This window comes from Galeopterus variegatus, unplaced genomic scaffold (genome assembly GCF_000696425.1).
Source record: "Galeopterus variegatus unplaced genomic scaffold, G_variegatus-3.0.2 Scaffold4400, whole genome shotgun sequence".
NCBI classification, from domain to species: Eukaryota; Metazoa; Chordata; class Mammalia; order Dermoptera; family Cynocephalidae; genus Galeopterus; species Galeopterus variegatus.
Genome location: NW_007730511.1, coordinates 94,969 through 122,144, shown reverse-complemented (window position 1 = coordinate 122,144; position 27,176 = coordinate 94,969). Strand labels below are relative to the sequence as shown.

The 27,176-nt window shown below is 50.3% G+C and overlaps 4 protein-coding genes across 8 annotated transcripts in view; 1 reads left to right on the top strand and 3 right to left on the bottom strand.

Annotated features, from left to right (window-relative positions):
• Positions 1-2,943, bottom strand: part of ABCB6 (ATP-binding cassette, sub-family B (MDR/TAP), member 6) — a 7,538-nt gene extending 4,595 nt beyond the window's left edge. The window contains exons 1-6 of the mRNA XM_008587470.1: positions 2,353-2,943; positions 1,898-2,035; positions 1,467-1,647; positions 1,172-1,273; positions 816-999; positions 96-217 (exon numbers count right to left, since the gene is read on the bottom strand). Coding sequence (XP_008585692.1) covers positions 96-217; positions 816-999; positions 1,172-1,273; positions 1,467-1,647; positions 1,898-2,035; positions 2,353-2,901 — 1,276 coding nt within the window. The 5' untranslated portion in view covers positions 2,902-2,943. The remainder of the gene's footprint in view (positions 1-95; positions 218-815; positions 1,000-1,171; positions 1,274-1,466; positions 1,648-1,897; positions 2,036-2,352) is intronic.
• A 634-nt stretch (positions 2,944-3,577) lies between these two features.
• Positions 3,578-13,075, bottom strand: ATG9A (autophagy related 9A). 5 transcript variants are annotated; one of them, XM_008587465.1, is made up of 17 exons: positions 12,923-13,075; positions 12,496-12,537; positions 11,916-11,973; positions 11,393-11,524; positions 11,228-11,271; positions 10,632-10,696; positions 9,559-9,720; positions 9,224-9,365; positions 8,237-8,985; positions 8,000-8,153; positions 7,716-7,895; positions 7,081-7,329; positions 6,712-6,890; positions 6,489-6,606; positions 5,506-5,728; positions 4,973-5,118; positions 3,578-4,668 (listed from the first exon to the last, which is right to left on the bottom strand). In XM_008587465.1, exons 4-17 carry the CDS (start codon positions 11,493-11,495, stop codon positions 4,663-4,665), a joined length of 2,520 nt encoding a protein of 839 aa, XP_008585687.1. In that variant the 5' UTR covers positions 11,496-11,524; positions 11,916-11,973; positions 12,496-12,537; positions 12,923-13,075; the 3' UTR covers positions 3,578-4,662. The 5 variants fall into 5 exon arrangements, with proteins under 5 accessions (XP_008585687.1, XP_008585685.1, XP_008585688.1 ...); XM_008587463.1 differs by lacking the exon at positions 12,496-12,537; XM_008587466.1 differs by lacking the exon at positions 12,496-12,537 and having other exon boundaries at positions 11,916-11,970.
• Positions 13,076-13,400: 325 nt separating this feature from the next.
• On the top strand, positions 13,401-20,795 carry ANKZF1 (ankyrin repeat and zinc finger domain containing 1). Its single transcript, XM_008587461.1, has 13 exons — positions 13,401-13,927; positions 15,834-15,940; positions 16,165-16,267; positions 16,370-16,563; positions 16,953-17,065; positions 17,159-17,306; positions 17,750-17,978; positions 18,161-18,316; positions 18,969-19,446; positions 19,606-19,717; positions 19,849-20,016; positions 20,154-20,239; positions 20,463-20,795. Exons 1-13 carry the CDS (start codon positions 13,780-13,782, stop codon positions 20,584-20,586), a joined length of 2,166 nt encoding a protein of 721 aa, XP_008585683.1. The 5' UTR covers positions 13,401-13,779; the 3' UTR covers positions 20,587-20,795.
• GLB1L (galactosidase, beta 1-like) overlaps positions 20,745-27,176 on the bottom strand; it is an 11,376-nt gene continuing 4,944 nt past the window's right edge. The window contains exons 6-17 of the mRNA XM_008587462.1: positions 24,055-24,149; positions 23,782-23,956; positions 23,635-23,693; positions 23,412-23,533; positions 23,263-23,303; positions 22,947-23,065; positions 22,566-22,640; positions 22,355-22,444; positions 22,104-22,217; positions 21,673-21,804; positions 21,360-21,575; positions 20,745-21,155 (exon numbers count right to left, since the gene is read on the bottom strand). Coding sequence (XP_008585684.1) covers positions 20,910-21,155; positions 21,360-21,575; positions 21,673-21,804; positions 22,104-22,217; positions 22,355-22,444; positions 22,566-22,640; positions 22,947-23,065; positions 23,263-23,303; positions 23,412-23,533; positions 23,635-23,693; positions 23,782-23,956; positions 24,055-24,149 — 1,484 coding nt within the window. The 3' untranslated portion in view covers positions 20,745-20,909. The remainder of the gene's footprint in view (positions 21,156-21,359; positions 21,576-21,672; positions 21,805-22,103; positions 22,218-22,354; positions 22,445-22,565; positions 22,641-22,946; positions 23,066-23,262; positions 23,304-23,411; positions 23,534-23,634; positions 23,694-23,781; positions 23,957-24,054; positions 24,150-27,176) is intronic.

The following is a 27,176-nucleotide window of genomic DNA, read 5'->3' as shown; positions in this document are numbered from 1 at the left end:
AGCCTCCCAAAAGTAGGTCACCGGAGTGGGGCAGGGTGCATGCCAAGGGAGTCCCTGGATAGTTCAGGCAGATGGTTTCCCCGAGCAGCAATCACTGAGGTAAAGACTCATGCACAGGAACACAATGAGACCAAACCAGGCGTTAAAGAACATGCTGAAGTAGATGATGCCGATGATGATGTCAGCCAGCGTGGGTAGGATGCTGAATACCAGGTAGCTAGGAGGGCAAGTCAAGTGATAAAGAAAGGTTTGGGGGGTTAGGCCCCACAACCCTACCTCTAGGAGTTTCAGTGCAGCGTTTTGTTTTCAACATCAACAGATTGGAATCAATCTAAATTGTTTCCACTCTCAAGAGGTGGATGGCTAAATAAACCATAGCATGCCCAAACTACCGAATTCTCTGTATCAATTATAACAAATGAAAGAGATCTGCATGCACAGATGAAAAGATACCTCCATAATGTTTTGTTGATATAGCAACTCTGAGACAACTACGTCATGATATCATTTGTCTTAGGAAAACTCTCCATATACATTAGTTCTGCAAGTCTGCACATATACATGTAAAAATGCAAAAAAGCAGAACTCAACATACTAAACAGAGCAGGAAACTTTGGAGAAGTGACGTTCAAAAAGGATTTGTTCTCTGCATTAAGTTACTACATGAAAACGTGTTAATTATCCTATAGTTAAAAAAAAGGACACACCAAGGTTGGAGGGGCAGCTCTTCAGGTGGGGTCTGTTCTCCTGACAGTCCCTTCTTCCCTGCTTCTCTAGCCCCACCCTCCCACACATCCTTTCCACTGGCACGGCACCTGAGCAGCTCTGTGACACTGGACGTGCCCCGGTCCACGACCCGCAGGACCTCCCCAGTGCGGCGGCCCAGGTGCCAGCGCAGTGAGAGCTCGTGCAGGTGGGAAAAGAGGCGCAGCTGCACCTGCCGCGAAGTGAACTGCTGCACCCGGATCCACAGGAATGTGCGCAGGTTGCTCACAAAGCCTGGGGGGAGCCAGGGGAGACCTCAATAGGGCTTGGGGGCTGAGGGATGTCAGCCCAGCACCAAGATGTGAAAGGTCTGAGGGGTCTGGGGGATGAATGCTGGAAAATGAGGTGAGGAAATGTCTGTGGGAGGCACCAGCAACAACTACAGTGAGTGTAGAGTCCCTCATACCTGTACTGCCAGTGCCACCCCCCTGGAGGAACTTAAGGAAGACATAGGTGGTAACAGTCCAGGCCAGGGAGCTCCAAGGTGCCTTCTCGGTCAGCAAGTTCACTGTGGAGAAAACAAGTCAGAGCCCACTTGTGGTACCCAGTACTCCTTTCAAACAAAACAGCCCCAGGAACCAGCCACAGCCTCTTTCTGATCACCAGGCTCCCAACTCTGTCCCACCTCCCTAGGTAAATGCTGCCCCAGCCCCCAGGCCAATGAAAGACCAACATGCTGAGCTGGCACTCATCCTCCTCACCAATGTCCCTATAGAAGATGGGGACCAACAGATTGAGTGCCCGGTCCAGCCCCATGAGTCCCAGGCAGATGAGCACAACCAGCTGCAGAGCTGGACTCTTCCGAGGCCACAGGTAGCCACTCAGTAGGCGGAGCTTCCGGCCAAGGTCTTGCCAGGTAGACCGTTGGTCTGTTGACCGAACCTAGGATGGTGAAACACATAGGGGAGGGGAGCTCAGAAACCAAAATTAAGTGCACTAGCCAGTAACCCTCAAGGTAAAAATGTAGGGGGTTACAGCTCCCAGGATCACAGACCCACAAGTGATCCCTGAAGGGGTCAGAAAAACAATAGAAATTTAAACTGAGATTTGAGAAAGAATTTACTGTGGGGGAAGGAATGATGACAGGGAATGAAATTAAGATAGACCCCAGGATTCAGAAACTGAGGTGTACCTGGTTCCTTTCTACATCTGGGTCCTCATCATGAACCTGCAATGTGTAGGACTGGGGACGAAGACCAGGGGCCCAAAGCCCCAGAACAAACAGTCCTCCAGAGACCACATACCGCAGCACCCACAGGCTAAACTGAACCTAGAATGAAACACATGTGGGGAGACTATCAAAGAGGGGTCAAAATTCCATTCCATTGCTACTCATAACAGGGGTGGGGACTGGTGCAGGGAGCACACCCACCTCCTCAGGGGCCCTGAACCTAGTAAGCTTTAAAAAAAACAAACAAAAAAAAAACCCCCACAGTGACTCAGCAAAGACACGCCCTACCAGCTCCCAGCAGGTGACGGCTCCTCCCTTCTTTCTTTTCTTAGAGGCATCCCAAACCGTGGCCAGACGTGTAGTACTTCTTCCCAAGCCACTATCAATGCTTCCCCTCTCCCCGCAAGGTCCCTCACCTGCTGACCCAAGTCCGCTCTTGCCCACCACCACTGCGGGCTGTTCCAAGATACCAGGGCCAAGTTCTCGGCTGCAAACGCCACAGTCCAGAGAATCAGGAGACCCGGGCTGTGCCTGAATTTGATCCAGACGCCCATTGCCAGATTCTGCCGTGCCTGTCTGCGTTCCAACAAGAGCAGCCACAGCCCACAGGCTCTGGCCAGACTCTCCAGTACAGAGGCCACCAGTAGGTAGCTTGGCAGCGGGGTCCCCCGGGCAGTGCCCACCCGGCCGGCCAGGCCAGCCAGGGGCAGCGCCACCTGAAGGATGGCCAGAAGCAGCTGCAGCCGGTAGGGAGCGACGAGAGGGCCGGCCCCCAAAGACAGCGCCTGTACGTCAGTGGGCAACTCTCGACGCTGGCAGGGAAAAGCCAGCACCAAGGCCAGAGCCCCCAGGGCCATCAGCGTCGAGGGCACGAGGGTGAAGAAGAAGCAGGGACTGAGGCCATCTTGTGTCCAGGCCGGACTCACGGGCCCTTCAGCCTCGCAGTAGTTGCCCACAGTCACCATAGCAATGTGTGGCCGCTGGCCGAGGCTGCGGGCACTGCGGAACCGGAGAACGAGACAGGCCGCTCAGAGAGGGGCGCGGATGCCGAGGGGTCCCGGTTCATGGAGCGGCCGGACGCTAAGCCGCGGGAGTCGCGGGGAGAGACGCACGTGGACCCGGCCAACACCGCTCACTCGCTTCGCGCACGCGCCGCCGCCGCGCACTCACGCAAAGCACGTACGCCGTCGCCGCCGGTCCCGCGCCACTCGCGGCCCTGGACCCTCCTGCCAAGTCCAGGCCCACAGGAATGTTCAGGGCCTGACTCGCGCAGCTCTAAGGCAGCAGCCGCGCCCACCAGGCCCGCCTCCATGCCCTATTCTAGGGCCCCATTGGCCAAATGTCTCCGGAGGGGCGGAGGAAAGGGTGCAAGCGAAGAAGGAAAAACAGCTGCTGAGCCGCCTTGGTCACGTGCTCAGGGCGGGAAATCTGACTACAGGTATGGCTGGAGACTTTGACCTCCCGGGAAGTGTAGGTCGGAAACGGCTTTTCCGCTAACCGGCTAGCTCAGAATATCCAAGCGACGGCACAGTCTTGTTTTCCTCCAGGTCCCCGCCCCCGGTCCCCAGGCACCTGGGGGTATCACACGCACTCCACTCCTCTTGCTCCCAGGATCCCAGCCCCACGAGACAACAAGCCGCGACCTGGTCAAAGTCCCTTCTTTATTAAGGGTTACCAAGCTGTACACGGTCCCCACCCCGTTCCGCTGTGACTTTGGCAGCACAGTTCGCCACACTCCCACAGCGTACCAGAGCTGAGTGAGGGGTGGGGCAGAGGGTAGGAGCTGAGTCCCAGCATGCAATGCGGCAGCCCAAGGCCTTGGGCGAGGTCATGGCTCCTCTATCCCCTTCTAGGGGACAGCGGGATGTGCGCCAGAGCTTTCTTGCTGGGACGTAGACAGCCAAAGTCACACTCCAGCCCTGTCTGTCCCATATGCAGGTGGGGTGGGGAAGTACAATAAGCAGCAATGGGGGCCCAGAAAGGTCTCAGTCTCCCAGGGGTCCATCTCAAAAGTTGGAGAGGGCAGCAAAAAAATTCCATCCTGTGCCTGCAATTTAGAAACCACCCTTCTTAGTGTCAAAAGATAGCTTGAGGGAGCTGGGAGCTAGAGCCTCAACCCCAACGCAAAGCAAAAGCTGAACAGAAGGGGAGCAAGCAAACAGAACTGGAAGCACGGCCAAACACATGCCAGTGATGTGCAGGAAGCAGAAGAGAGGTGAGCTGGCCGCAGCACTGGGTGAGAACTGGGGGTGAGGTAAGGGCCACACCCTGAGCTGCTCATCTATTCAGGGTTGGGGGGGGGGGGGGGGGGGGTAGGCTACAGGTGTTGAGGGTCCAAACCCAACTTCCCACTCCACAGTTGGCACAGGTTCTCCCTCCTTGGCAGCTTCTGTGGTAGGTGGCCCTCTGGAGACTTGCAGGGGTGGGTGCAAAGGCGGCAGTACTGGGGCTGGGCTGGGGACCTGTTTCTAGCACCACACTCTGAGCCAAGGGGGTCCTGGGTATAAAGCTAGAGTTCTGTGTGCCCCTGGTTTCCAGGCCTCTAATTCCTCTCCTGGGGCTGTGGCAGGCCCAGTGTTGGCACCTCCCTTGGCCAGGCACAGACACACAAACACCACACACGTGGAGCCAGGCAGCACTCAGAGGAGCCCTCCATGGCAGGCAGATGGGATGGCAGGGCAGCAGTTTCCTCCATCCTGGGGTATAGGGACACTCCTCAGCCTTGTCTATACCTGTGGAGAGAAAATGGTTGGTAGCAGAGATAGTCTTCAGCTGTCTGCTTGCCCCACTGAAGCCTAGAGATAAAGGAGAAGAAAAGCTTGATTCTTGGGGAGGTAAGCAAAGGAAAACTTAAGCCCTGAACTTCAAAGCAGTTAAGGAAAGAAAAAGGAGTGTACTTTGGAGAGGAGGGGCAGTGTATCTCTGCATGGGGGCAGGGCACCTTCCTTCAGCTTCCTTGAGCTTCCTTGAGAAGTTGTCACCTTGGCCTGGAAGTTACTGCTACTGGCAGTTGTTCTCGGGCCCGACAGCCCTTACCTTGTGTACCTGAGGAGGAAGCTCATCCTCTGAGCCCTCCTCGGGCACAGGCTCAGGGTGCCTTGATGCTGACTGCCCATCTTCAGCCCATCCTCCAAGCGGCAGCCGAGAGAAGTGAGAGGGAGCCCGGGGTACTGTGCCAGGATCTAAAAAGACAAGAAAGCACACTCTTAGAAAGAACACAAACAGAGGGCCGGCCCGTGGCTCACTCGGTAGAGTGCGGTGCTGATAACACCAAGGCCGCGGGTTCGGATCTCATATAGGGATGGCCGGTTTGCTCACTGGCTGAGCGTGGTGCTGACAACACCAAGCCAAGGGTTGAGATCCCCTTACCGGTCATCTTTAAAAAAAATAATAAAAAATAAATAAATAAAAAAAGAACACAAACAGAAATGAGAAAAGGGTTCGAGGGCTGCTAGGGGAGTTAGTCTCTTTGTGCCCAGTACCTCAGAGCTCTTTCCTCCTCTAGAGAGGCCCTGGAAGAACCACCCTTCCCTCCAGGCTCTGTTTCCTCCTGTATTCCCATTGGATACCTGTGATGCCCCCATAGCGCCTCTGGAAGCCCCCGTGCAAGGCAGTGGTCTCAGGCGCTCCAGGCCGGGGTGCAGCACAGGGATAGCTGGCAGAGCGAGGGATAGGCTGGGAGGCCCGGGCACCCTCTCCCCCCTCTTCAGGGGCGCTCTCCCCACTCTCATCACTCTCCCGGCGGTGCCACACATGCCGCTCCGGTTCAGCCTGGGCCTGCTGCTTGTGAAGCTAGAGAAGTGGGGGGCTCATTAGTTGGGGACAAAAGGATGTCTAAAACAGCTGCCCTTAACCATGGCATCGGCCAGTTCCCACTTAGACCCTCTCACTTAGAATCCTTGACCCACAGCACATGTCTTGTTAAAAGCGTGTAACATGTCTGATACTTTATAGGTTATGTTCCCAGCGGATCCCTGGAAGAAGCCTGTGTGTAGATTGTAACGGCCCTCATTTTGCCTATTCATTTGACCTAAGAACAAATTGATTAAGGGCCTAAGTGCCAGGCACTTAGGTGCTGGGGATACAGCAGTGAATAAAAGAGACAAAAATGTCAGCCCTTGTGGGGCCTAGACTGGTGGTGGTGGTGGTGGTGGTTGTGGTGACAGACAATAAACAAATAAGGAAAGAGTACAGTATGTCAGATGGTGCTAAGTACTATGAAGAAAAATCAAACAGGAAGATTCAGGAGAGTGGGCAAGGGAGCATTTTACCGAGGGTGGTCAGAGGAAGTATGAGGGAAAAGGTAACAGCAGAGAAATGAATAAAGAGAAGAGCCATCTGGATATCTTAGGGAAGTAGATTCTAGGCAGGGGAAACTACAAGTGTGTGAAGTCCCTGGATGAGAATACACTTGGGCAAAAAGGATATTAAGAGGGTTTATATGGGAATGGAGATCGCATAGCAGGTAAATGGAGCAGAGAAGGGATTGGAATCCATGTCTTGCTGCTCTGCATCTAAAACCTTCTATTCTGTTTTCCAGCTGCCCACTCACCTGGTGCATATAGAGGGCATGCAGGCTCATCTCAGTGGACGCGTATTCTGACAGCACCAGGCTCTGCAGCTGTCCTTCCCACACACTGCTCCCAGAGCTGGCTGTCCTGGCATCCACCCTGTTCCTCCCAGCACAGAGACAGCAGTTGTCAATATTTCTGAGCCCCACACAAGTTGCTGGGGGCCAGTGCTGTGCCCTCCCATCTTGCCCCATCTCTACTCACCCAGAGCCTGTCATGGTGCTGGGGGCCCGGCCTGTGGGGGCCTGGCCAGGCTGCAGAGGGGAAAAGGAGCGCAGGGCAGAGGCAACTTCAGCCCTGTGTCTGGAGCTCTGTAGGTCTCTGGGCAGTGGGGGGCCCCGGCAGAATGAGCCAGCTACCACATTTGCAATAAGGCTCAGTGGCTATGAAAGAAAGGTGTGGATGAAATTATCAGGACAGGAGAGAGGCTTCCGGGTCCCCTCATATTCTGTACCTCAGGACCCAATGGCACAGATTGAAGACAGAATGAAACCTTCTACCCCATACCCAGTCCTCAACTCCCACCTCCCGGAGTCCACTTTGCCCATCATCTCCCAGTCCCGAGGAACACACCTCAGACTCAGATTGTAAGGACTGGATGGACGTAAAGAGGGCATTTTCAGGGAGCAGACCCCCTTGTGCAAGGCCAGCAGCTGCTCCATCCCGCTGAACTTGCTCCTTGAGGAAGCCTAGGAAGGCTGTGCTTTCACGTGGTGGCTGCCAGCCAGGGTTGGTGATGGCAAAGTGCATAAGTGACAACTCTGTCTTCCCATCCTCAGCTTGCTGGTACACTGAGGCCTCTGTCTGGCCACCAGATAGCCACTGCACAAGGGAGACTGAAGTAAACAGGACTGTCCTCTTACAGGAACCTTTCCTGCTGAGGGAAGGCTTTGCCCCTGGAGGACAGAGACCACAATACATCGTTGTATCCTGTCCAAGGGCCCTGGTACACACCCCAGGAGTGGCCACATGCTGGGCCAATTGCCTGTGTTGTGTCTTTCTCAAGGCAGCTTGGCAAAACGTGCAATTAGGGCTGAAATTCAGCCCACGGTCCTAGTTGACAAGTAGTGTGTCTCTGGTACAGAGTGCCCAGAGGCAGGGCTGCCTTTTTGTGACTTGTTGGCTCAGAGGGGTGCCTTTTCACAGTCTGCCCGAAGACTATGTGCCAGCATCGTCCCTGGTGACCTGCCACCCTCCCCTCCTGGTACCTGGGGATGACCATGCTGGCGAACATCCATCTGAGCAAATGAGCAGGTGTCTCCAACACCAACAACCTCCACGGTGAAATTGCGGAAAAAGTCTATGATCTCCAGGGCCCTTGGGCGCAGGCAGAAGATGAGGATGAGGGGTGTGACAATGGGGCTCAATAACTCCTCCAAGATGAATACCTAAAATGGAGGGGACCAAGGTCACAAAGAGCAGGAGGGAACCCAGCCCTCATCACCAAGCTACCAGCCAGTCTCTAGCAGGCCCTAACTCCAACTCCACTCACTGCCTTGTACTGGAAGAGCTGGGCAAACTCGTCCCGGGTCTGCGAGCGGTGGGCATTACCCTGCCAGTGGTCAGGCATATAGTGGATGTGAGCGAGGATCACGCGGAGCAGCTGCTCAGGGCAGAACACCATGTGCTGGTCCGGGATAAAGGACCTAGTGGGATCAGAGTCATGGTGAGATGTAAACCTTGCCTGGGAATGCTAGTCTGCTTGCTCCCACCTGCTGCCCTGGCCCACCTGCACACGGTCACGGTGACCCCCAGGAGTGTGACGGTGGTGAGGACATGTTCCACAGCCAACACATCTTCGTCATAGATGGTGAGGGCAATAAGCACAGCCAGGATGGAGCCAGCAAAGAAGGCACCATTCTTGGCCAGCAGTGTCAGCAGAGGTGACAAGAAGCAATTCATATATTTGGAGGCAGGCTTGTAGCCGCGGTTGAGGCGAGACTGCAGCTCGTGCTCCAGCTCGTTGAAGTGGCGGAGGTAGCAGCGGCCGTAGAGTGACCAGCAGCGTGCTCCCAGGGCCCCTGGTTCCCGCTTCAGCACCTCGGCATAGCTGAAGAAGGCATAGAGGATCTGCCAGATGAGGATGAGAGGGCACAGAAGGAAGTTGGCGATGCCAATCCACAAGATGCGGTTGCTGAGGCGCTGGGCCAACTCTAGCCGTTGCCCCCCACGTTTGTACTCAGCCTTGAGGCTCCATTCATTGAGAAACAGAGAGCCGGGTCCCCAGAAGAGGATCAGTTCAAAGTTGTACTTGAGGCCGCGGGTGAAGAAGACGGCCTCCCCGAGGCCAGGCAGGCGGAAGCGCAGAGGCAGGAGGGATTTGTTAACCAGTGCCACCATGTAGTTCTGGAAACGGAGGATGCGGTGGTAGATGTCCAGCTCTGTCAGCTCACGTTTGTGGATGCAGATCTGGTGCTCTTTCTGGGTCTGCACAATCCGGGCCTGCACTTCCTGCCATGTGCAGTATGGAAGGGCAGACTGCAGGGTGGGGTGGGGAAGAGACAAGGTACAGAAGGTAGGGTTGTTGCCTTGATCCCTTACCCTGCATTAGATATGATGCTCAGGGGTCATGTGCTTGGCTGAGTGGAGCCTTTAAGTAAATGCTCCCACCTTCCCTCCCAATGACAGATAAGGACACCTGCTGCCCAGGAATACACCCCATCCCTCTCAAGACCTCTTAGGCTGTGGTGCTAACTGCCCAGCATCCCAGTCTTACCATGGGGATGCGCAGAGCATGCAGGTAGAAGGAGTGGATCTCCCAATAGCAGCAAATATTATAGATGAACTTGATAAGCCGGTGGATCCAGAAGACCCCAGCGATAACCAGGATAGTGATAAGGGAGCCATTTTCCTGAATCCTGGTAGGGAAAAAGAAGGGGAGGAGGGGTGGTCCTTGAGGAAGGAGTCTTGGTAAACATGCTGCTATCCTGAAGGACTCTGTTACACTGAGCCTGAGTCTGTTTCTGGGGTAAGAGCTGCTGCCTCATACTCCACTCCATTCCCAGCTGCTAGCACTATAGGCTCCAGTGTCCTCTGACCTGCAGCCCTTACCTGGCACTACAGACTTGGGCAGGCAAAAAGGCGTCTGGCAGAGTGACCTTGACAGGCTCGGTAGGGTGAAGACTGTGGTTCACCATCTTGTTGGCAAATAGGATGTCGTAGTCCACACAGCTGACCAGGAAGGTGGTGAAGGCAACCACAAAGAGGAACTGCCTGCAGAGTTGGAAAATGGGGGTGCAGTCTGAGAGTCAGGAGCACCAGTGAAATAAAGTGGGAAAAGAGAAGAGTCTGGAAGCAGCAGAACAAGACTGGGGAAATGGAAGGGGCTGTAGAGTTCCCAGTGGGCTCTCTGTACCTCTCAGCTCCAAATCAGCTCCTATTTTTTGCTCTTAGCATCAGGTGCCACAGAATCAGTCTGCTTTCCTCACTTCATGGTAATCTCTGCCACCACCACCAGACTCTTTCAAAGGTTTCATGATTGTGGTCTCCTATATCCAGTCCCTGATTTCCTTCTGAGATAATAGCTAGAAGCCCTCTGGGTATTTGAACTCTCTTCTTTTTTTTTTAAAAAAGATGACCGGTGAGGGGATCTCAAACCTTGGCTTGGTGTTGTCAGCACCATGCTCAGCCAGTGAGCCAACTGGCCATCCATATATAGGATCCAAACCCATGGCCTTGGTGTTATCAGCACCACACTCTCCCAAGTGAGCCACGGGCCGGCCCTGAACTCTCTTCTTATTAAGGGAGAGCTTCCCAACCCCTTCCGGCTTCTCCCTCCTGGAAGGCTCGCTGCCCAGCAGCAGGCCTAAGGTGTAACCACGGCAGAGCAGAGGTGCTCAAGTAAGGGGCTGGCATCTCTGAGACTTCCTGACTAAACCATGCACATTTCATGGGAGCTCTGATGAAATGATCAAGGCCTGAGTTATTTTCATGGGAGAGATAGGACTTGGAAAGCTTTTCTTACATGGAAGGTGGAGGTTTAAGTTTTGGAGTCACACCCAGTCCCTGACAGTTTGTAGAGTTTTGAGCCTGGGGTTGAGTTGCATTGGCCAGGGGTGTGCACAAGGAAAGGAAAGACTGAGATGTATTCCTTTACCACATCACCCATCTCTTCTTATACTTACATGAGCTCAAAGATCTCTCCAATAAGCATACACGTAAAGCCATTCTTCTGGTGCAGATTATAAACGTGTAATTGTTAAAAGAAAGTGGTCAGTAAAGATAGCAGTTAAGAGCACAGACTTTGTTGTCGCACACCTGAGCTTAAGTCCTGGCTCTGTGACTTTCTAGCTGTGTGACTTTGGCCAGGTTACTTAACTTCTCTAAGCTTTTGTTCACAGTGGTAAATTAGGAATAATAACACCTGTCTCAGGATTATTAGGTCTGAGATAATGCATATAAAGTATTTAACACAGAGTTGACACAGAATGAATCAAAAGACATTAATTATTACGATTATTAACATCCCATCAAAAAGGAGGATCACCTTTAGAAAGGTTCCTTATAAATTAACACCACAAAGTGCACATAACTCTCAGTAAATGTAGAGTATCACTGTTTTTAACAATCATTATTTCACCATCCTCTTTCAGCCTCAGGATGACCTCTATTCCTCCTTCCAGGGATTACAGTCAAACTCACCCCAACTTCCCATTAGGGACCTTGCTTAGAGAGGGGCTAAAGGTCCCAGAGCTCCAACACAGAGAGACACAAAGGATATTCGAGAGAAGAAGAGGTCAAGGTTTTCGATGTGGTGCCAAGGTGCTGTGGGCACAGGAGCAGAAATGTCAGAGCCTTGAAGGAACAAAAGCCCCTCACTCCCTCAGTACACTTCCATCAACTGTCCCCCATGCCCCAGCTCTGCCTGTCACATTCAAGAACTCACACTTGCTTCCCTCAGCAACGTGCACCAACAGGTCCTCCTCCCCAGGGGGTGAATCGCTGTAGGAGGCCTCTAGGCGCTGGTATTCAGTGTCAAACTGCGCCATCACCACCGCCCCCTGTCCACCTTGCCCACCTGCCATTGGTAAGAAAGAAGAGACCTTGGTTCAGACCCAGGTGCTGCCCACCTGCTGCCCTGCCTACGAGGCTAGGAGTGAGAAAGAATCCTTGGGCTTTGTCTCCATTAACAGCCTCCTTGACTCAAAGGCAGAGAAGTAAGGAAATCAGTAAGCTCAGCTTAGGAGTCCTTAACTCTGGTCAGTCTTTCCCAGAGCCCTTACTGGATATCTACTGAGGTCCTCCTGGCCTGAAGCCAGAATCTGCCCCGGGGGCGGGGGGGACGGGACTGTTTCACCTACTAGTCAATGGAGAGAAGAGTCCCTCCCCTTGCCCCTCCTGGAAACCTTGGAATCCCATGCTTGAAAGCACCTTGTAAACAAAGGTTTGAGATAAGCACATGGCCCTACCAGCTCCATGGACAGTGTCTGCTCCACTCCAGCCCTCGAAGCCCTGGCTCTGCAGCTGCTGGAGGAGAAAGCGTCAGACTCCAGAGAGTGGGGAGGGGAGACAGAAAGGAACCCACCATCACCACCACCCACACCCGACTAAGAGGAGGCCAAACATGGGGCAGGGAGGCTGCAGTGGGAAAGAGGCACCCTTCCACCCGAGGGCTATGAGCACTTCCCCTAGCTATACTATACAGGGCCATTCGCCCAGGATCCCAAGAAGTAACTTACTGACCCTGCAGAGACTGAATCAGTACAAGCCTGAGGCCAGCTGACCCCTCTGGATGGTTTCTCCATTGCCCCACATCAGCCTCAGAAATTAGACATGCCTCTTAGGGTTCACAGAGCACCCAAAGAGTCTTTTCTGAAGAGGACCTTTCTGGTCAACCCCGTCCCCTGCTTCCTTAGCACCGAAGACTCAGCAGGCAGGCATAGCTTCTGGATGGGAAATGGTGACCGGGTCAGTATAGACCACTGATCCTGGGTAAATTAGGGGGTTCCCTATGTCCCTGGAGCTAGGCATGGTAGAGGTGGTACTCACCCAGTCAGTGCAGACCCTGGGGACCGTGGATCTTGGCCCAGCCTGGCCCCGGTGGGATTCCCTGGGTTAGTGAGAGCCCTGCCCCTCACGGAAGTTACCACTCACCAGGTCAGTATGGACCCAGGACCCATGGAGCCCAGGCCGGCCGGGCCTGGCCTCAGGGGTTCCTGCGGATGCTGGAGGGGTCGAGCCAGTCCTATAGCTGATACCCCGGGTGGGCTGGGTTGCCTCCCCACACCCAGCGGCCGCGACCCGAGCCCTGCGCGCCCCAGGGCCGCTCGGCCCCAGGCCAAGGGCTCGGCTCCCAACACCGGACGACCTCGCGCGCACCCTCGCTGCCCGCGCGCGCCCGCTATCAAAACATTCCGGCTGCGCGCCCCCACCCCGCCCGCGGTGTCCCTTCCCCCGTTACCCGCCGCGAGCTCACTTAGGGTTCCGCGCGCAGCCCTTGCCAGGTCTGGCCTGGGCCCTGTGATTCCAATTACTGGTCTCACGTTTCACCTCAGGAACCGGGGCCGGGGCGATTCCCGGGTCTCTATCGGCGCGGCGCGGCTCGGCTCGGTCCGACCCGGAGCGCTAGGCCGGGAGCCTGCCACTCACTGTCACCCGCAGGCAGCCTGGCCAATGAGCATAGGGAGTGGAGACAGGATGGCCATTTCTTGGCCCTGGGGGCGGGACTAAAGTCTCGAGGCGGGTCTTGGCGAGTCAGAAGACCAATCATACGCTCTACGTGGGGCGGGGCCCAGGTGCGGGTGCCGCTGTTTGTCCTCTTGGCTATTCCGTAGTGACGGGAGTGTTTTGGTGTTGCAGAAATCCGGCCTTCGAGCTGTGGACGTTGCGTGCTGCTCCGCTCCCGGGGCGTTTGGTGTACTTTCTGAGAGCGGGGGCGAGTTTACTGTGGACGTTGCGTGCTGCTCCGCTCCCGGGGCGTTTGGTGTACTTTCTGAGAGCGGGGGCGAGTTTACCTGGTTCAGTCATTGCCGGAGCTTGTTGCCTGGGTAACGAAGAGCTGTCGTTAGGCAGCCTTGGTGATTTCAACTCTTTTGGCCTTGATTTGGGAGCTGGATGCTCCCCCATTCCACAAATGGTCCGAAACTGGGGGTTTGAGAAAGCGATTGGGGTCACCAGAGCTGACTTCTGGTAGCACGTTGAGGGCTGAGTGCCTTGCGACGTGGGCGAGACCAATCGGGAAGGCAGTAGACACAGCAGTAGATCTCGTCCTGAAGAGCTGTTTCGTCCTTCCTTTCTACTCCAGGAGCTGCTTCTGAGTAATTTCTGCTCAATATGTCGCCGGCTCCAGCTTCACCTCCGGTTCCTGCGTCCGTCTCTCTGTTTGACCTCAGTGCAGATGCCCCGGTTCTTCAGGGCCTGAGCCTGGTGAGCCATGCTCCCAGGGAACTTCTGGCCCGGGCTCTGCGTACTTCCTGTCCAGGTATTCGGGAAGGTATGGGGTGGACCCCTGAGGAACGTGGTAGAGCTCTTAGAAGTTTATTGCTCCTCCAAGAACACATTCTTAGTGATATTTCCCAGCTTAGGAGCCCACGTTGATTTCTCTTTCTACTGGATAGAATATGTCTTAAATTCACTTAGTCTCTGGGTAGTTTCCAGCACAAGCCCCTGAGTCGTCTCCAAATAAGTCTTTTGACCTTGCTTATGTCTCATCACCTTACCACCACTGCCACAAAATCCCAAGATATGTTCATATATATATTTTAAGAGAGAGCAAGTGAGCAAGTGGCCCTGGTGCGCCCCCTCCCGCCTTCCCTCACATAGATGTATTTCAGAATTCCTAAATATATTCCAATTAACTGGACTCCAATCACATCATTCCTTTTTGCTGAGTATAAAACAATTTATTATTGGTTTTGTGCAACTTTAGTTTGTCTTTGGCTACGTGTTTTCTTGAACCTGTCTTTAAACAAACTGCATACTGTAGTTGAAAATATAAGTTTAAAAAATGGTATTTGCTAAGTGGTTTTTGTACAGTTAAAAATAATTTTACCTTGGGGGCCAGCCCGTGGCTCACTTGGTAGAGTGCGGTGCTGATAACACCAAGGCCATGGGTTCGGATCCCATATAGGGATGGCCGGTTCGCTCACTGGGTGAGCGTGGTGCTGACAACACCGACAACACCAAGTCAAGGGTTAAGATCCCCTTACCGGTCATCTTTTAAAAAATAAAAATAAAAATAAAAAAATAATTTTACCTTACAAGAAATTATTTCCTATAGGATTCCTATAAACAATCCTTTTGGCTAATTTAAATACAATATTTGATTTATACACAGCTTTTCAAGTTTTTTATTTATTTATCTTTGGTTCCTGGCTAGTATGGGGATCTGAACCCGTGATCTTAGTGTTATGTCTGTGCCAGAAGTATATTTATTGTATAAAGTGATTGCTGTACCATTTATTTCATGATTACTAGATTGTAAATTTTTCTTTTCTTTTTTTTTTAAAAGATGACCGGTAAGGGGATCTTAACCCTTGACTTGGTGTTGTCAGCACCACGCTCAGCCAGTGAGCGAACCGGCCATCCCTATATGGGATCCGAACCCGTGGCCTTGGTGTTATGAGCACCGCACTCTCCCGAGTGAGCCACGGGCCGGCCCCTAGATTGTAAATTTTTCAAAGACAAGGTCATGCCATCTCCTTCTTTCATATTCTCCTGTTGCTTTGCCTCCCATGGATTTGTCGCCCCTTTTCCCCTGGGTGACAGAGCCACCAATGATTACTCAAAGCCCATCTCTTGAGCAGTGAGAAGCCCCAGAAAGGGGTTAATCTCCCAGAACTTCCTCAAGCGTGAGGCATTTCTTCCATTTGGGAAATTAACCACGAATTGGGGTTCTCTTCCTGCATTTATTCTCCAGACCAAGAAGTTACAGGAAGAGACATTGGTGGGGTTTTGCTAAGTACAGTTTAACAAGTTTTACAATAGAAGCTGGTAACATTCAGTAAAAACAAGTCAGATATTCTGTTAGGCAATTAAGTGATCCACTAACAGACTTGATTTAGCAAACATTCCTTTTCCCTCCAGCAGCTTTTTAGTAACTTTACATATCAATTAGTAACTTGTCTGTCTTTGAGCCAGCAGCCTTGCTGTGTTATGATTCTTATTTTGCAACAGAGACTCAATAGCCTGGGGAAAATTTCCTGTCCTTTGCAAGGTCAATATTGAAACTGCAAGGCTTTGGAAAACCAGGCCCTGTGAAGTACATTTGCTTTATGAGTCCTCTACATTCTCCTCTGCTTTGTACGTCAGATATTGAATGTAATTCTAGGCACTGTGGTTTTGGTCTCCCTTTCTACCTCTAATTACCCTTCCCTTATTTGGTTCAGGGGAGAGAGCAAGTCCAGAAAAAAAACTACTCCAGGGTCCTCTGGATATTTCAGAGAAGTTGTTTTGTTCAACCTGTGACCAGACCTTCCAGAACCACCAGGAACAGGTAAAGGGCCAAGGTGCAGGGCTAGATGTTAGAAGCAAAAATATAATGGTGGGTGGGAAGAGGTAGACATTTTGTCTTAAATTAATAAAGGTCAATGCTTTGACTAAGGCAGTTGGTGTAACATGGTCATACTTCCTGGAGTTCTATTACTGGCCTTGGCTAGCATACAAGGCCAGGCTGGGGTTTATTTCTACCTTCTGCCTCTGTGTTTGCCTTTGTACCAGAGGGAACATTATAAGCTTGACTGGCATCGGTTTAACCTAAAGCAACGTCTCAAGGACAAGCCTCTTCTGTCTGCCATGGACTTTGAAAAGCAGAGCTCCACAGGTGATGACTGGTGGGAGACCTGTGCAGGAGTAGGATGTGGGGTGTGGGAGAAGGTCAAAGATGGGGTACCAAACTTGTGTATCTCATGTTGTCTGTCTTCAGGAGATCTTTCCAGCATCTCAGGATCAGAAGACTCAGACTCAGCTAGTGAGGAGGATTTGCAGACACTGGATAAGGAGAAAGCTGAATTTGAGAAGCCTAACCGACTCTGTGGCTTCTACCCCCATCGGGTTCTCTTCCAAAATGCCCAGGGCCAGTTTCTTTATGCCTACCGCTGTGTCCTAGGCCCTCACCAGGCAAGTAACAGCACAGGTTGTGTGCTCAACCCGTCTTTTGTACACTTAGCCTACATTTCCCCTTAAGCCAGTCCATTTCTCAATTCTTCCCTTTTCTCCTCTTGGGTGTAAGTATCACACTTGATTACACAGTCTTGGATAAAAACTGGCCTGAATCTTGGGTCAAATGTAGTGGAATTAAGTTTGGAAAAAGACCAGTCTAGATTTGAATTGTGTTTCTACCTTGACTATCTCTTCAAAGCTCAAATTTCCTTATTTGTAAAATGGAAACAAGTCTCAGGGTGATTGTATTAAATGAGATAATGTATATGAAGCACTTAGCACTGACACTTGGTTTCTTGCTTTCAATGAATGTAACAGAATGTTTCTGCTGCTTCTCTGTCATCTAGGTTTCCTCAGAAGAGGCAGAACTACTGGTGCAGAACCTGCAAAGTGGAGGTCCCAGATTCTGCGTGGTGCTCATGGCTGCAGCTGGGCACTTTGCTGGTGCCATTTTCCAAGGGTGAGGGGGTGCTGTGTGGGGTAAGGATGGAATGGATCCTGTTAGCATGGGAGCACCAACTGGTCTTTAGTACTGAGTTTGTGCTGTCTACAGAAGAGAAGTGGTGACACACAAAACCTTTCACCGCTACACAGTACGGGCCAAGCGGGGCACAGCCCAGGGGCTTCAGGATGCCCGAGGTGGGGCATCACACTCTGCTGGAGCCAGCTTGAGGCGCTACAATGAAGTCACACTATATAAGGTGAGTTAGGCCTCCCAAATCTAGTGACTCTCTAATGCACACTTTTTTTGCCTCTCAATTCAATTCAGTAAATGTTACAGTAGGGACATTTTTGACTTCTATATCCTTTCAATTTTCATTATTTCTGAGTAGATAATGGTAGAATAGGGATCCCCAGGAGCTTTATTTCTCTAATTTTTTCTTCCTCTATGTTATTTTCTACCTCCTACTCCCTGCACATGATCTGTGGGCCAGTTTTTGGTTGGAGATTTAAAAATGGCAAGTGAAAATAGGTAGGGCTGAGTTACTCTCTTCTCTAGGATGTTCGTGACCTGCTGGCAGGGCCAGTCTGGGCTAAGGCATTGGGGGAGGCTGAGACAGTACTGCTGCATGGGCCAGTTTTTGGTTGGAGATTTAAAAATGGCAAGTGAAAATAGGTAGGGCTGAGTTACTATCTTCTCTAGGATGTTCGTGACCTGCTGGCAGGGCCAGTCTGGGCTAAGGCATTGGGGGAGGCTGAGACAGTACTGCTGCATGCTCCCCGCTCTGGCCAGTCCTTGTTCTTTGGAGGCCATGGAGCACCCCTGCAAAGGAAGGATCCCCGACTTTGGGATATCCCCCTCACCACCCGCAGACCCACCTTCCAAGAGCTACAGCGTGTGCTCCACAAGCTGACCACCATGCATGTCTACGGTGAGCCTTTGATCCAGATCCCCAGACTACCTAGACCTACCTGTATTCTCCAGCCTAAGCCTCAGTTCTCATTTGTGCATCCAGAAGATTTTCTATTCCTTGAACTGCACTTCGATTGTATCTTCATTGAGAGAAACCTTCTCCACAGCTAAGTTTGAGAAATAGTTTTTGTTTCATGGCAGGAGAAGACCCTCGGGAGACAGTCAGATTGCACTTACCTCAGACACACTGGAAGACAGCGAGAGAAGAGAGGAAGAAGGCTACTGAGGAAGAAAAAAGAAAAGTCTCCAGTGATGAAAATGAGGCACTAGGGCAGAATGAGGAATCTTCCAAACAGGGTTTGAGTACCATCTGGCAATTGTCAACTCTGTCCAGTTGTCTGTCCTGGAAATGCAGTGGCAAATTCCCTATTCTTATAACCGACCCATTTTCCTATTTATAGATGGGCCCCTACACAACACCCACACACCCCCAGTGTCTGTTTACAAAATAGGGTATGTTGTAGCAATTACTGAGACATGTTTAGTGGCCTTTCCAAATATATTATCTGTTTTGTTCATGGGTGTATCCCCAGTACTTAGAAAAGTCTTAGCATTGTGTAGATAGTTGAACATGTTGCATGAATCTGACAGACTCTGTCTTACTGGACGCTGTGGTTTTGGCTAAGGGCTTCTTCCATGCTTTCTTCTGTTATGCACCATTCTGAGGTTGCTCATAGGGAGAGTCCAGGGACAAAAGTCCCTGAATATCTCCTTCTGGGCCTGTCCTTGTCTGGGCTGAGAGCCTCATTTCAGCATGTGATATAATTGATTCAGCTCTTGATGTGCTATTTTATCTTGGGTGACAAAATTAAAACACTTAACTTCATTTTGGAATGATCTGAATTATCTCTTTATAGACATTCTTATGCATCTGAGGCAGCTCACCTCCTTCCACCCTCTGCTTATTCCTTAGGTAGATCTCACATGTCAGATTTTTCCCTTGGTTCAGGGTCAGAGAGAGAGGATGGCTTCCAGGTAGAGCTGGAGCTAATGGAGTTGACACTGGGGATCACGGATCTTTGTGAGTCTGAAGTATTGCCCAAGCGGAGGAGGAGGAAAAGGAATAAGGAGACAAGGCGAGGCAAGGAGGCTGGGGCACATATGACTCTCTTCCACCAACCTTCAGAAGATGAACCCTGCTCACAGTCACTCCAGGCAGCTGCAGCCTCCTCGGGCCCATCACTGGATGAGGCCAAAGCCCCTGATCAGCCAGAGCTCTGGGATGTGCTTCTAGCTGCTTGCCGAGCTGGAGATGTTGGAATGCTGAAGCACCAGCTAGCTGCCAGCCCTGTAGACCCTGGAGTTTTGTCTCTGCTCAGTGCCCCCTTGGGCTTCAGTGGCTTTACTCTCCTGCATGCAGCAGCTGCAGCTGGAAGAGGCTCAGTGGTTCGTCTGCTGCTGGAGGCAGGTGCTGACCCCACTGTGCAGTAAGTAAGGGTCCCCATCCTAGCCATTTTTGGATATACAGAGGATAATTTGGAGGCTAAAGTTGGCATTGGCTACTTAACAGAATTACTCTTGTCTGGTTGGGTGATGCCGGTAAAGGTAGGTTAAGTTGAACCCATTTTTGGGGTTTTCACATCTAGGGACTTCCGGGCCCAGCCACCTTACACTGTTGCAGTTGACAAATCAACGCGCAATGAGTTCCGAAGGTTCATGGAGAAGAATCCAGATGCCTATGATTACAACAAGGCTCAGGTCAGCTGGAAAGGAAGGAGAAGAAGAGTGGGAAGGCATTGTACATCCTGGCTAGATTCTTTCTACTTCCTTGCAGTTTACCAAGGACAGCTTATATGGGTCTTACCTGATACCTTCTGGAAATCCTGCAGGTGCCAGGGCCACTAACACCAGAAATGGAGGCATGGCAAACTGCACAGAAAAGGGAGAAGAAGGCAGCCCGGCGGCAACGGGAGGCACAGCAGCGGAAGCAGCGGGAGCAGGAGGAGCAGGAGCAAGATGAACAGCGGCGATTTGCTGCCCTCAGTGACGGAGAGAAGGTGAGGCTATAGGGTCTCTCTTCCACAGCAGTGCTTCCTTAGAGGCCTAATCCCTTCTCCAGTGTGCAGCTGTCACTTCTTGGGTACCTTGTTTGCCACTGGGGCCTTGTCCTTATCACAACTTCTCCTTTCCTCAGAGAGCTCTGGCTGCAGAGCACCGAGTCATTGCCCAGTTGGGAGCCCCTATGCCTCCGACCCCTGACTCAGCAATCATCAATGCTCGGTATGAAGCAGGGGGTGAGTGAGTGGGTGGGCTATAATGTTGTAGGGACCATTTTGGGCAAGTGGAATGAGTGCCTATACAGTATTCAGAAGGGCTGTTGAGGGGATATGAGATGTTTTGGGAAGCTTTGGAGCAAAAACAGAAATGGCAGGAGGGATGGGGAGAGCTTGGATTGGAAAGTTTCTGGAGTACCTATCCAGTTATTTTTCTTTCTCTTGTTCAGACGCTGCTGGAGTTGTGGGGCATCCCTCCAAGGCCTCATTCCCTTTCACTACCTTGACTTCTCTTTCTGCTCCACATGCTGCCTCCAAGATCATCGCTGTCGGGCAGGGAGGTCCTCTTCCTGATCTCTTACAGCTCCACCTGGGGCCAACTCTAGGCCCTCAGAGGGCATATTCAGACCAGTCCTAGGTTTCTTCTTCCCCATGAAACCAGAGAATATTTGGAAGATTATGGTGAGGGCCACTCAGGAACCAGGACAAAAACAGGGCCACAGAGGTGTGGGGAACTGGTTCTGTCTTTGGAACTTTAATCGCAATAAAGTTTGGCAAGGGAACTGCACTTGTACTTACATCTAGAGCCATCTGGCCTTTGGTTCCTTATGGTCACCATGGCCAGCACCGAGGGATCCTGCCCACTCCATGTCCCAGGTTCAAGGGTTACCTTTCTTTCAGTGCCCACTTAACACCATTGGTTCAGGGGAATCGATATATGTCTTATGTATGCTGCTATTGAGGATAGGCTTATCCAAAAATTGGACTTCGGGCTGGGGAGGCACTTTTTCTAGCTCCAGCAATATGATTGTGTTGAGGATTCCGCTAGAAAACAGCAGGGGTCTTGGCACGTAGAGGGTCTGTTGTGGCCCTTGCTTTGTCCAGTACCGGCCCAAGTTAAACCCATTGATCCAGACTTGGCCCTGGGTTGGGGTTGGGGAATGAGGAGTGAGAGGGGAAAAGAAAAGGTCAGCTCTCTAGGAGGTACAATCATCCCACTTTGGGTTTCTAATCAGACAGAGCATTTCTGCTTCCCCTCCTTCCATTATTTTTCTCTTTTACCATCCACTCACACCCCCCCTACAACGCACATCACCCCCAGCCCCAACCACCACCACTAGTGATACCTTGGTCCATCCAGGTAGATACAGAAATGTGTCCCCGACTAAGCCTAAAATTGGAAATGTTGTGGAGTAGAAGGTGGGGCCAGAGGGAAATTGAGGTCGTGATGTTTTCGGCAACTGGAGGGGAAACCACCACTTTACAAAGTTATCAATTTTCAGAGGAAACATCATCCACTGCGTAAGGATTGTCTGTCCTAGAATTGGTGGCTCTAATACACCCTGTGGGAAGGTAAATGAAAAATCATCATTCACTAAGCTCTAAGGCCAAACTATCCCTAATCAAGAACTGGGATGTAACTAGGCAAAGTTAGCTTACCTTGAAGTCACTGCTGTTAGACCCAAAACTGAGCCTCCCCATGTTTTCCAGCAAGATATCCAATTTGGCTCCCAGTTTCCCCGTCAAAAGTAGTTTGTGTCTCATATTTCGTTCCAAAACACCCTGGAACACCTATGGATAAGAGAGAGGATCTATGAAAGGAAAGGCTCAGCATCTAGCTCTTGGGCACTACACAGGAAAACACATTAGGACACTTATTCAGAGGACAGAGAGAATGTAGCCATCTGTCAGTTACCTATCCATTCTGGAACTCTATCCTTAAACTCTTCCTCATCTTAGCTTATCCCTGGACCTTCTGCAAATGTAAGCAGGCAGGTGGAAAAGGGTAGGTATGGGGAACTCCAGGTTAAAGGGTGCTGGGGAGAGGAGGAAATTGGAGCTGACAAGTTAGCCTGGAATTAGGTTCTCACCCCATCCACCATCACATAGGCACGGTCATGGACTCCATCATTTGGCACCCAGAATGGTGTTGGCTCAAAAATGGTTTGGGTCAGATAGGTCCGGTACAACATAAAGCCATGGTCCTGGATATAGAAGAATAAGTACTTAAGGTGAACTAAGATAAGAAAGGACATTGTGGGAAAGATGGTTAGCTGGGAACTTTTGGCTACAGCCATTGAGGGACGCTGTCATCCCTACCAGATATGGGTTTATGCCTTACCTGCTTGACAGCCTCAAAGGTCATTGGCAAGATTGAACGGATGGGCCCTTGGGGGCATAGGAAGTCTAGGAAATCCAGCAAATCCCCATCCTATTAGAATAAATGGGAAGAATCAAAATAAGAGAGAAGTTTCTGGATAGGGGACAGGATAGGACAGGCCATTTTGAAAATCAGTGGGTAGAATCAGAGAAGAGATGGGGGAAGAACTTACCAGGTGCAGAGTCAAAGGTCCGAGCATCATCTTGAAGCTGGGAGGAGGTAAAGGTCCCAAGGGAACTTTCTGAAACTGAGCCCAAATTCTCTCAGGAGCCATAGGAAAGCCATAGAAACAACACCTATTCCAAGACCCTATAGCAGGGTTCTTAAAGTGGGCCCCAGGGAGGGGCTTCAGGGGTCATGAAGACCCTTTAATTTTGCACACACATGCGTATTTCTTCCCACATAGTCACATTTGGGGGAGTGGGAAATGCTTCCATGAGATACTCAGAGCTCTATGACCCAGACAATCACCAATTTATGGGATCCCTTTATAATTTGGGCACTCCCCCCAAATTAACAAAAGACTTTGGAGCTTAATAAACTGGTAGGGCACCTTGCTGATGACATTTCGAAGAGCAAAAAACTTAGGTGTGGGGTCCCCAGCTTCAGATATGGGTGCATCGTAGTCATAGCTGGTAGTGATCGGAAGGAAGCGTCCCTTCTCATCAGCACCTGGGGTTGAACCAACTTCATTAATTCAACATATCTTTTGGATGATAGGCGCTAAGCAAAAAGCTTCATGCAGAGAATTTTGCCATCAGTGGGGGCAGTGGGGGCCATATCTAGCTTCTAGACATCCTAATCCATCCAGCCATTAAATTCTAATTCCTTGTTACCTCCCTCCTGCTTCAGGGACCATCTGGACTCACCATTCCAGTATCCGAAGTTGGTACCTCCATGGAACATGTACCTGAAGGGGGGAGGGCCAGGGGAAAGGTAAAAGTTGACCCATTGAATCTTAATTTTCATCCCCAACTCCCAGTTACAGATTCATCTTGGCCCCAGTGTCTCCAGTTACATGTTCACACTGGCTCCCAACTTGAGCATATTCTCCAGTCCTTTGGTTACAGATAGGATAGACCGTGTGGAGTGATTCTGTCCCCAGTAATCCAACCAGCCTGTGTAGTACTCAGAGTTCACCTATAGTGTGAAGTGAAAGGATCTGTGAGTGAGATGGGAATGGAGCCTGACCCATTCCCATCCCTGACTTGCTTTGATTCCCTTCCCCTCTGGCCCCTCACCAATGGCCCATGGGGTTCATATTTCCGAAGCAGGGTAAAAATTTTGGTCATGTTGTCAGCTGCAGAAAGGAGGCAAAGGTAAAAGATAAATATCATAGAAGATGTGCCCCTTCCCTAGACTCCACTCCTAACCCTTGCTCAGGAGACCTGGGCCAAAGTCTACAGTGGTATAGAGTCCCTGGAGGGAGCCACATTTGAGTCCTTGAGGCCCGTCTGTGGTGAAGAGCAAGATCTTGTCTCCTAGTAGCACACGGAAGAGCCCAGCGAGGTGTCTCATGTAGCTGAAGTCACAAGCCTTGTAGCTACCATATTCATTCTCCACCTGCCAGGGGAAGGGAAAGTGGAGCCCAGCTAGGAAGTAGAGAAGGTCAAGGACTCTTACACCTGCTTCCCCTTGCCCAGTCAACTTCCCACTTGTACCTGAATGCTAATGATGTTGCCTCCATTGTGGTACAGCCATGGATATATCTTGGGCAGCAAAACTTTGAACCAGGAGTCCACTGCGGCAAGGAAGTCTGCAGGAAGGAGTAATGCTCTCCGTGTTAGGGGGCCACCACCACCTCTGCAGCCCCCACCCCTAGGTGGCATCCTTGCTGGCAACTTTAGTGCTGTCCATACTCTGAGCTGTAGTTTCCATCCCATTCACCCATGACTAAATTTGGGAAGGAGTGACTCTTGTAAGAAAAAACTGTCAAGGGCCGGCCCGTGGCTCACTTGGGAGAGTGTGGTGCTGATAACACCAAGGCCCTGGGTTCGGATCCCATATAGGGATGGCCAGTTAGCTCGCTGGCTGAGCGTGGTGCTGACAACACCAAGTCAAGGGTTAAGATCCCCTTACCAGTGATCTTTAAAAAAAAAAAAAGGTAAGAAAAATGTTAAACACATAGTATAGAACTATTATGTAATCAACTTATACCTTAAATTGCTATGAAGTGGCATAGGAATTTACAGAAATTTAGAATGTCTGACAGGCACCCAATGTATTGTTTAAGTTACCAATTGAAAGATCAATCATATTAGGTGTCATGCCTTAAATTCTCAATTTCTACTTGTGATTTTTGTGATTCACCCCCAGGGTCTTCATTACACGTTATTGCCTCTGCCTGACACTTTTTCTCCCACCCTCCTTTACTTAACCAACTCCAACTCATGCTTAATTCTTAACTTATGTTTCATTTCCTTAAGAAAACCCCTGATATCCCAGATTAGGATAGATCCTCCTGCTACACCCTGTTACACACTCGTATTATTTCATACTTCTCTTTCAGGTTCTTAACAAGTTATAATTGAGCATTTATTTCTGTAATTGGTTCTTATCAATTGCCCCCACTAGTGAGCAGGAACCTGTCTGTCAGGTTCATTGGCTGTATCCCTGTCATTGAGGACAAAGCTTAGCAGATAGCAGACTCTCAAAGGCAGATTCAATGAAAGATGTTTTGGAGGATGTTATTGTATTCATAAAAGAAAACACTTAATCCCTTTACATTTTATGTTCTATGTAAAGGAGTCCTATGTTTTACTGTCTCTTTTAATCAAGCATACATTGTCATATTCATTCACTCAATTTTTATGGGTGCTGACCATGCACCAAGCATTGTTCTAGGTGTCAGGGATATAGTAGGGAACAAAACAGGCAAAAATCTCTGCCCTTGTGTAATTTCCTTTCTAGTGAGAGGGGCAGACAAATAAATAAGGTGAAATATATATAGTGGGTTAGTGCCAAGGAGAAAAAACAAAGCAGGGAAGGAGGATATAAAATGGGAGTGGGGGGGACTGAAAATTTAGAGAGTGGTCAGAAAGGCCTCACTGAGATGATTTCTGCAGGAGGATGGAGGGAGTACCACATGCAAAGGCCTCAAAGATGAAGGCCTGGGGGGTTGAACAGCAGAGAGGTCAGTGTGGCTGGAGCAGAGTGAACAAGAGCAGGAAGAGCAGATGCCAGGGGGGTGACTGGGGCCGATTATGTAGGACCTAGTAGACCATTTTTTAGGAATCCATGGCTTATATTCTGGTCAGATGAGAACCTATTAGAGAGGTTTAAGCAGAGAAATGACATGATCTGGGATGTATATTTATTTAAACATATTTTAACAGGAACACAGTGACTGCTGTATTGAGAACAGACCATATGGGGGAGAGGGCAAACAAGGGAAACCAGTTAGAAAGCTATTAAAATAAGCCAGCTGAGAGAGGGGGTTTAAGCCAGGGTGGTAGCAGTGGGACTGATAAAAAGTAGTTAAATTTAGTGTTTTTGAGGGTAAAGCTGACAGGATTTTCTGATGGACTGGGTGTGGGGTGTCAAAGACAGATGTGAAGGATTATAGCACAGTGTTTAGCCTGCTCAGTCGGAAAATGGGGTTGCCAGTAACTGAGATGGGGAGACTGTAGGAATAGCTGGTTTGGGAAGCAAAGCCAGGAGCTTAGTTGTATCATTATGCCTTTTATATGTCCAAATGGAGAAGGCAAGTAGGCAGTTGGATATATATGTTTGGAAGTCAAAGAGAAAGGTCCTGGCTAGAGATACATATTTCAGGGTTATTAGCTATTAAATGGAATTTAAATTCCATTATGCAAATGGTGAGATCACCTAGGGAATAAAAATAGATAGAAAAGAGAAGTGTCCAAGGACTAAGTCCTAATACACTCCAGTGTTCAGCAGAAAGGAAAATGGAGAAGAACCAGTAAGAGACTGAAAAGGAGTGGTCAGAAAGATTGGGGGGCAGGGACAGGGACCAGATAAGTGAGACATAATGGAAGTAGAGAGAAGAGTGTATTTCAAAGGACAGAGTGACTAATGCTGAATGCTGCTGATTGGTCAAGGAGGACAAGGCCTGAGAGATCACCACAAATTTAGCAATGTAGAGGTCACTGGTTTTCTTGAACAAAACAGAAATTGCATATTGGTGTTCGATCAATACTTTATCATTTTAAATGTATTTCATAGTCACCCGAGTTTGGGAAATGCAATAAGGGGCATAAAGCTCTCCAGCACACTAAGAAGTGAAATAGCACCTGGAGAGTCCCCAACAGATACCCATATAAGGCATTTTACCAGAGTGATCTTTTCAAAAGGTATAAATCAGAGGAAATTGTTTCCTTGCTCTAATGACTTCCTATTTGCAACAAATGAAATCCAAACTCTGAAATATTGGGCTTCCTCAGAGTTTAATTTTGAGTTTTCATCTTTTTTTTAAAGATGACCGGTAAGGGGATCTTAACCCTTGACTTGGTGTTGTCAGCACCACGCTCTCCCAAGTGAGCTAACCAGCCATCCTTATATAGGGATCCGAACCCATGGCCTTGGTGTTATCAGCACCACACTCTCCGGAGAGAGCCACAGGCCGGCCCTGAGTTTTCATCTTTTTTTTAAAGATGACCGGTAAGGGGATCTTAACCCTTGACTTGGTGTTGTCAGCACCACGCTCTCCCATGTGAGCTAACCAGCCATCCTTATATAGGGATCCGAACCCATGGCCTTGGTGTTATCAGCACCACACTCTCCGGAGAGAGCCACAGGCCGGCCCTGAGTTTTCATCTTATCT

Bases quoted from the DNA above. Each gene is read 5' to 3' on its own strand.
- ATG9A (XM_008587465.1), bottom strand. From the start codon at position 11,495: ATGGCGCAGTTTGACACTGAATACCAGCGCCTAGAGGCCTCCTACAGC. The intron at 8,154-8,236 runs GTGGGCCAGGGC...TGATCCCACTAG, and splicing joins GTCACCGTGACCGTGTGCAG to GTCCTTTATCCCGGACCAGC. The intron at 6,891-7,080 runs GTGTGTTCCTCG...TTTCTTTCATAG, and splicing joins CCTTACAATCTGAGTCTGAG to CCACTGAGCCTTATTGCAAA.
- ANKZF1 (XM_008587461.1), top strand. From the start codon at position 13,780: ATGTCGCCGGCTCCAGCTTCACCTCCGGTTCCTGCGTCCGTCTCTCTG. The intron at 13,928-15,833 runs GTATTCGGGAAG...TATTTGGTTCAG, and splicing joins TCTGCGTACTTCCTGTCCAG to GGGAGAGAGCAAGTCCAGAA. The intron at 17,066-17,158 runs GTGAGGGGGTGC...TGCTGTCTACAG, and splicing joins GCTGGTGCCATTTTCCAAGG to AAGAGAAGTGGTGACACACA.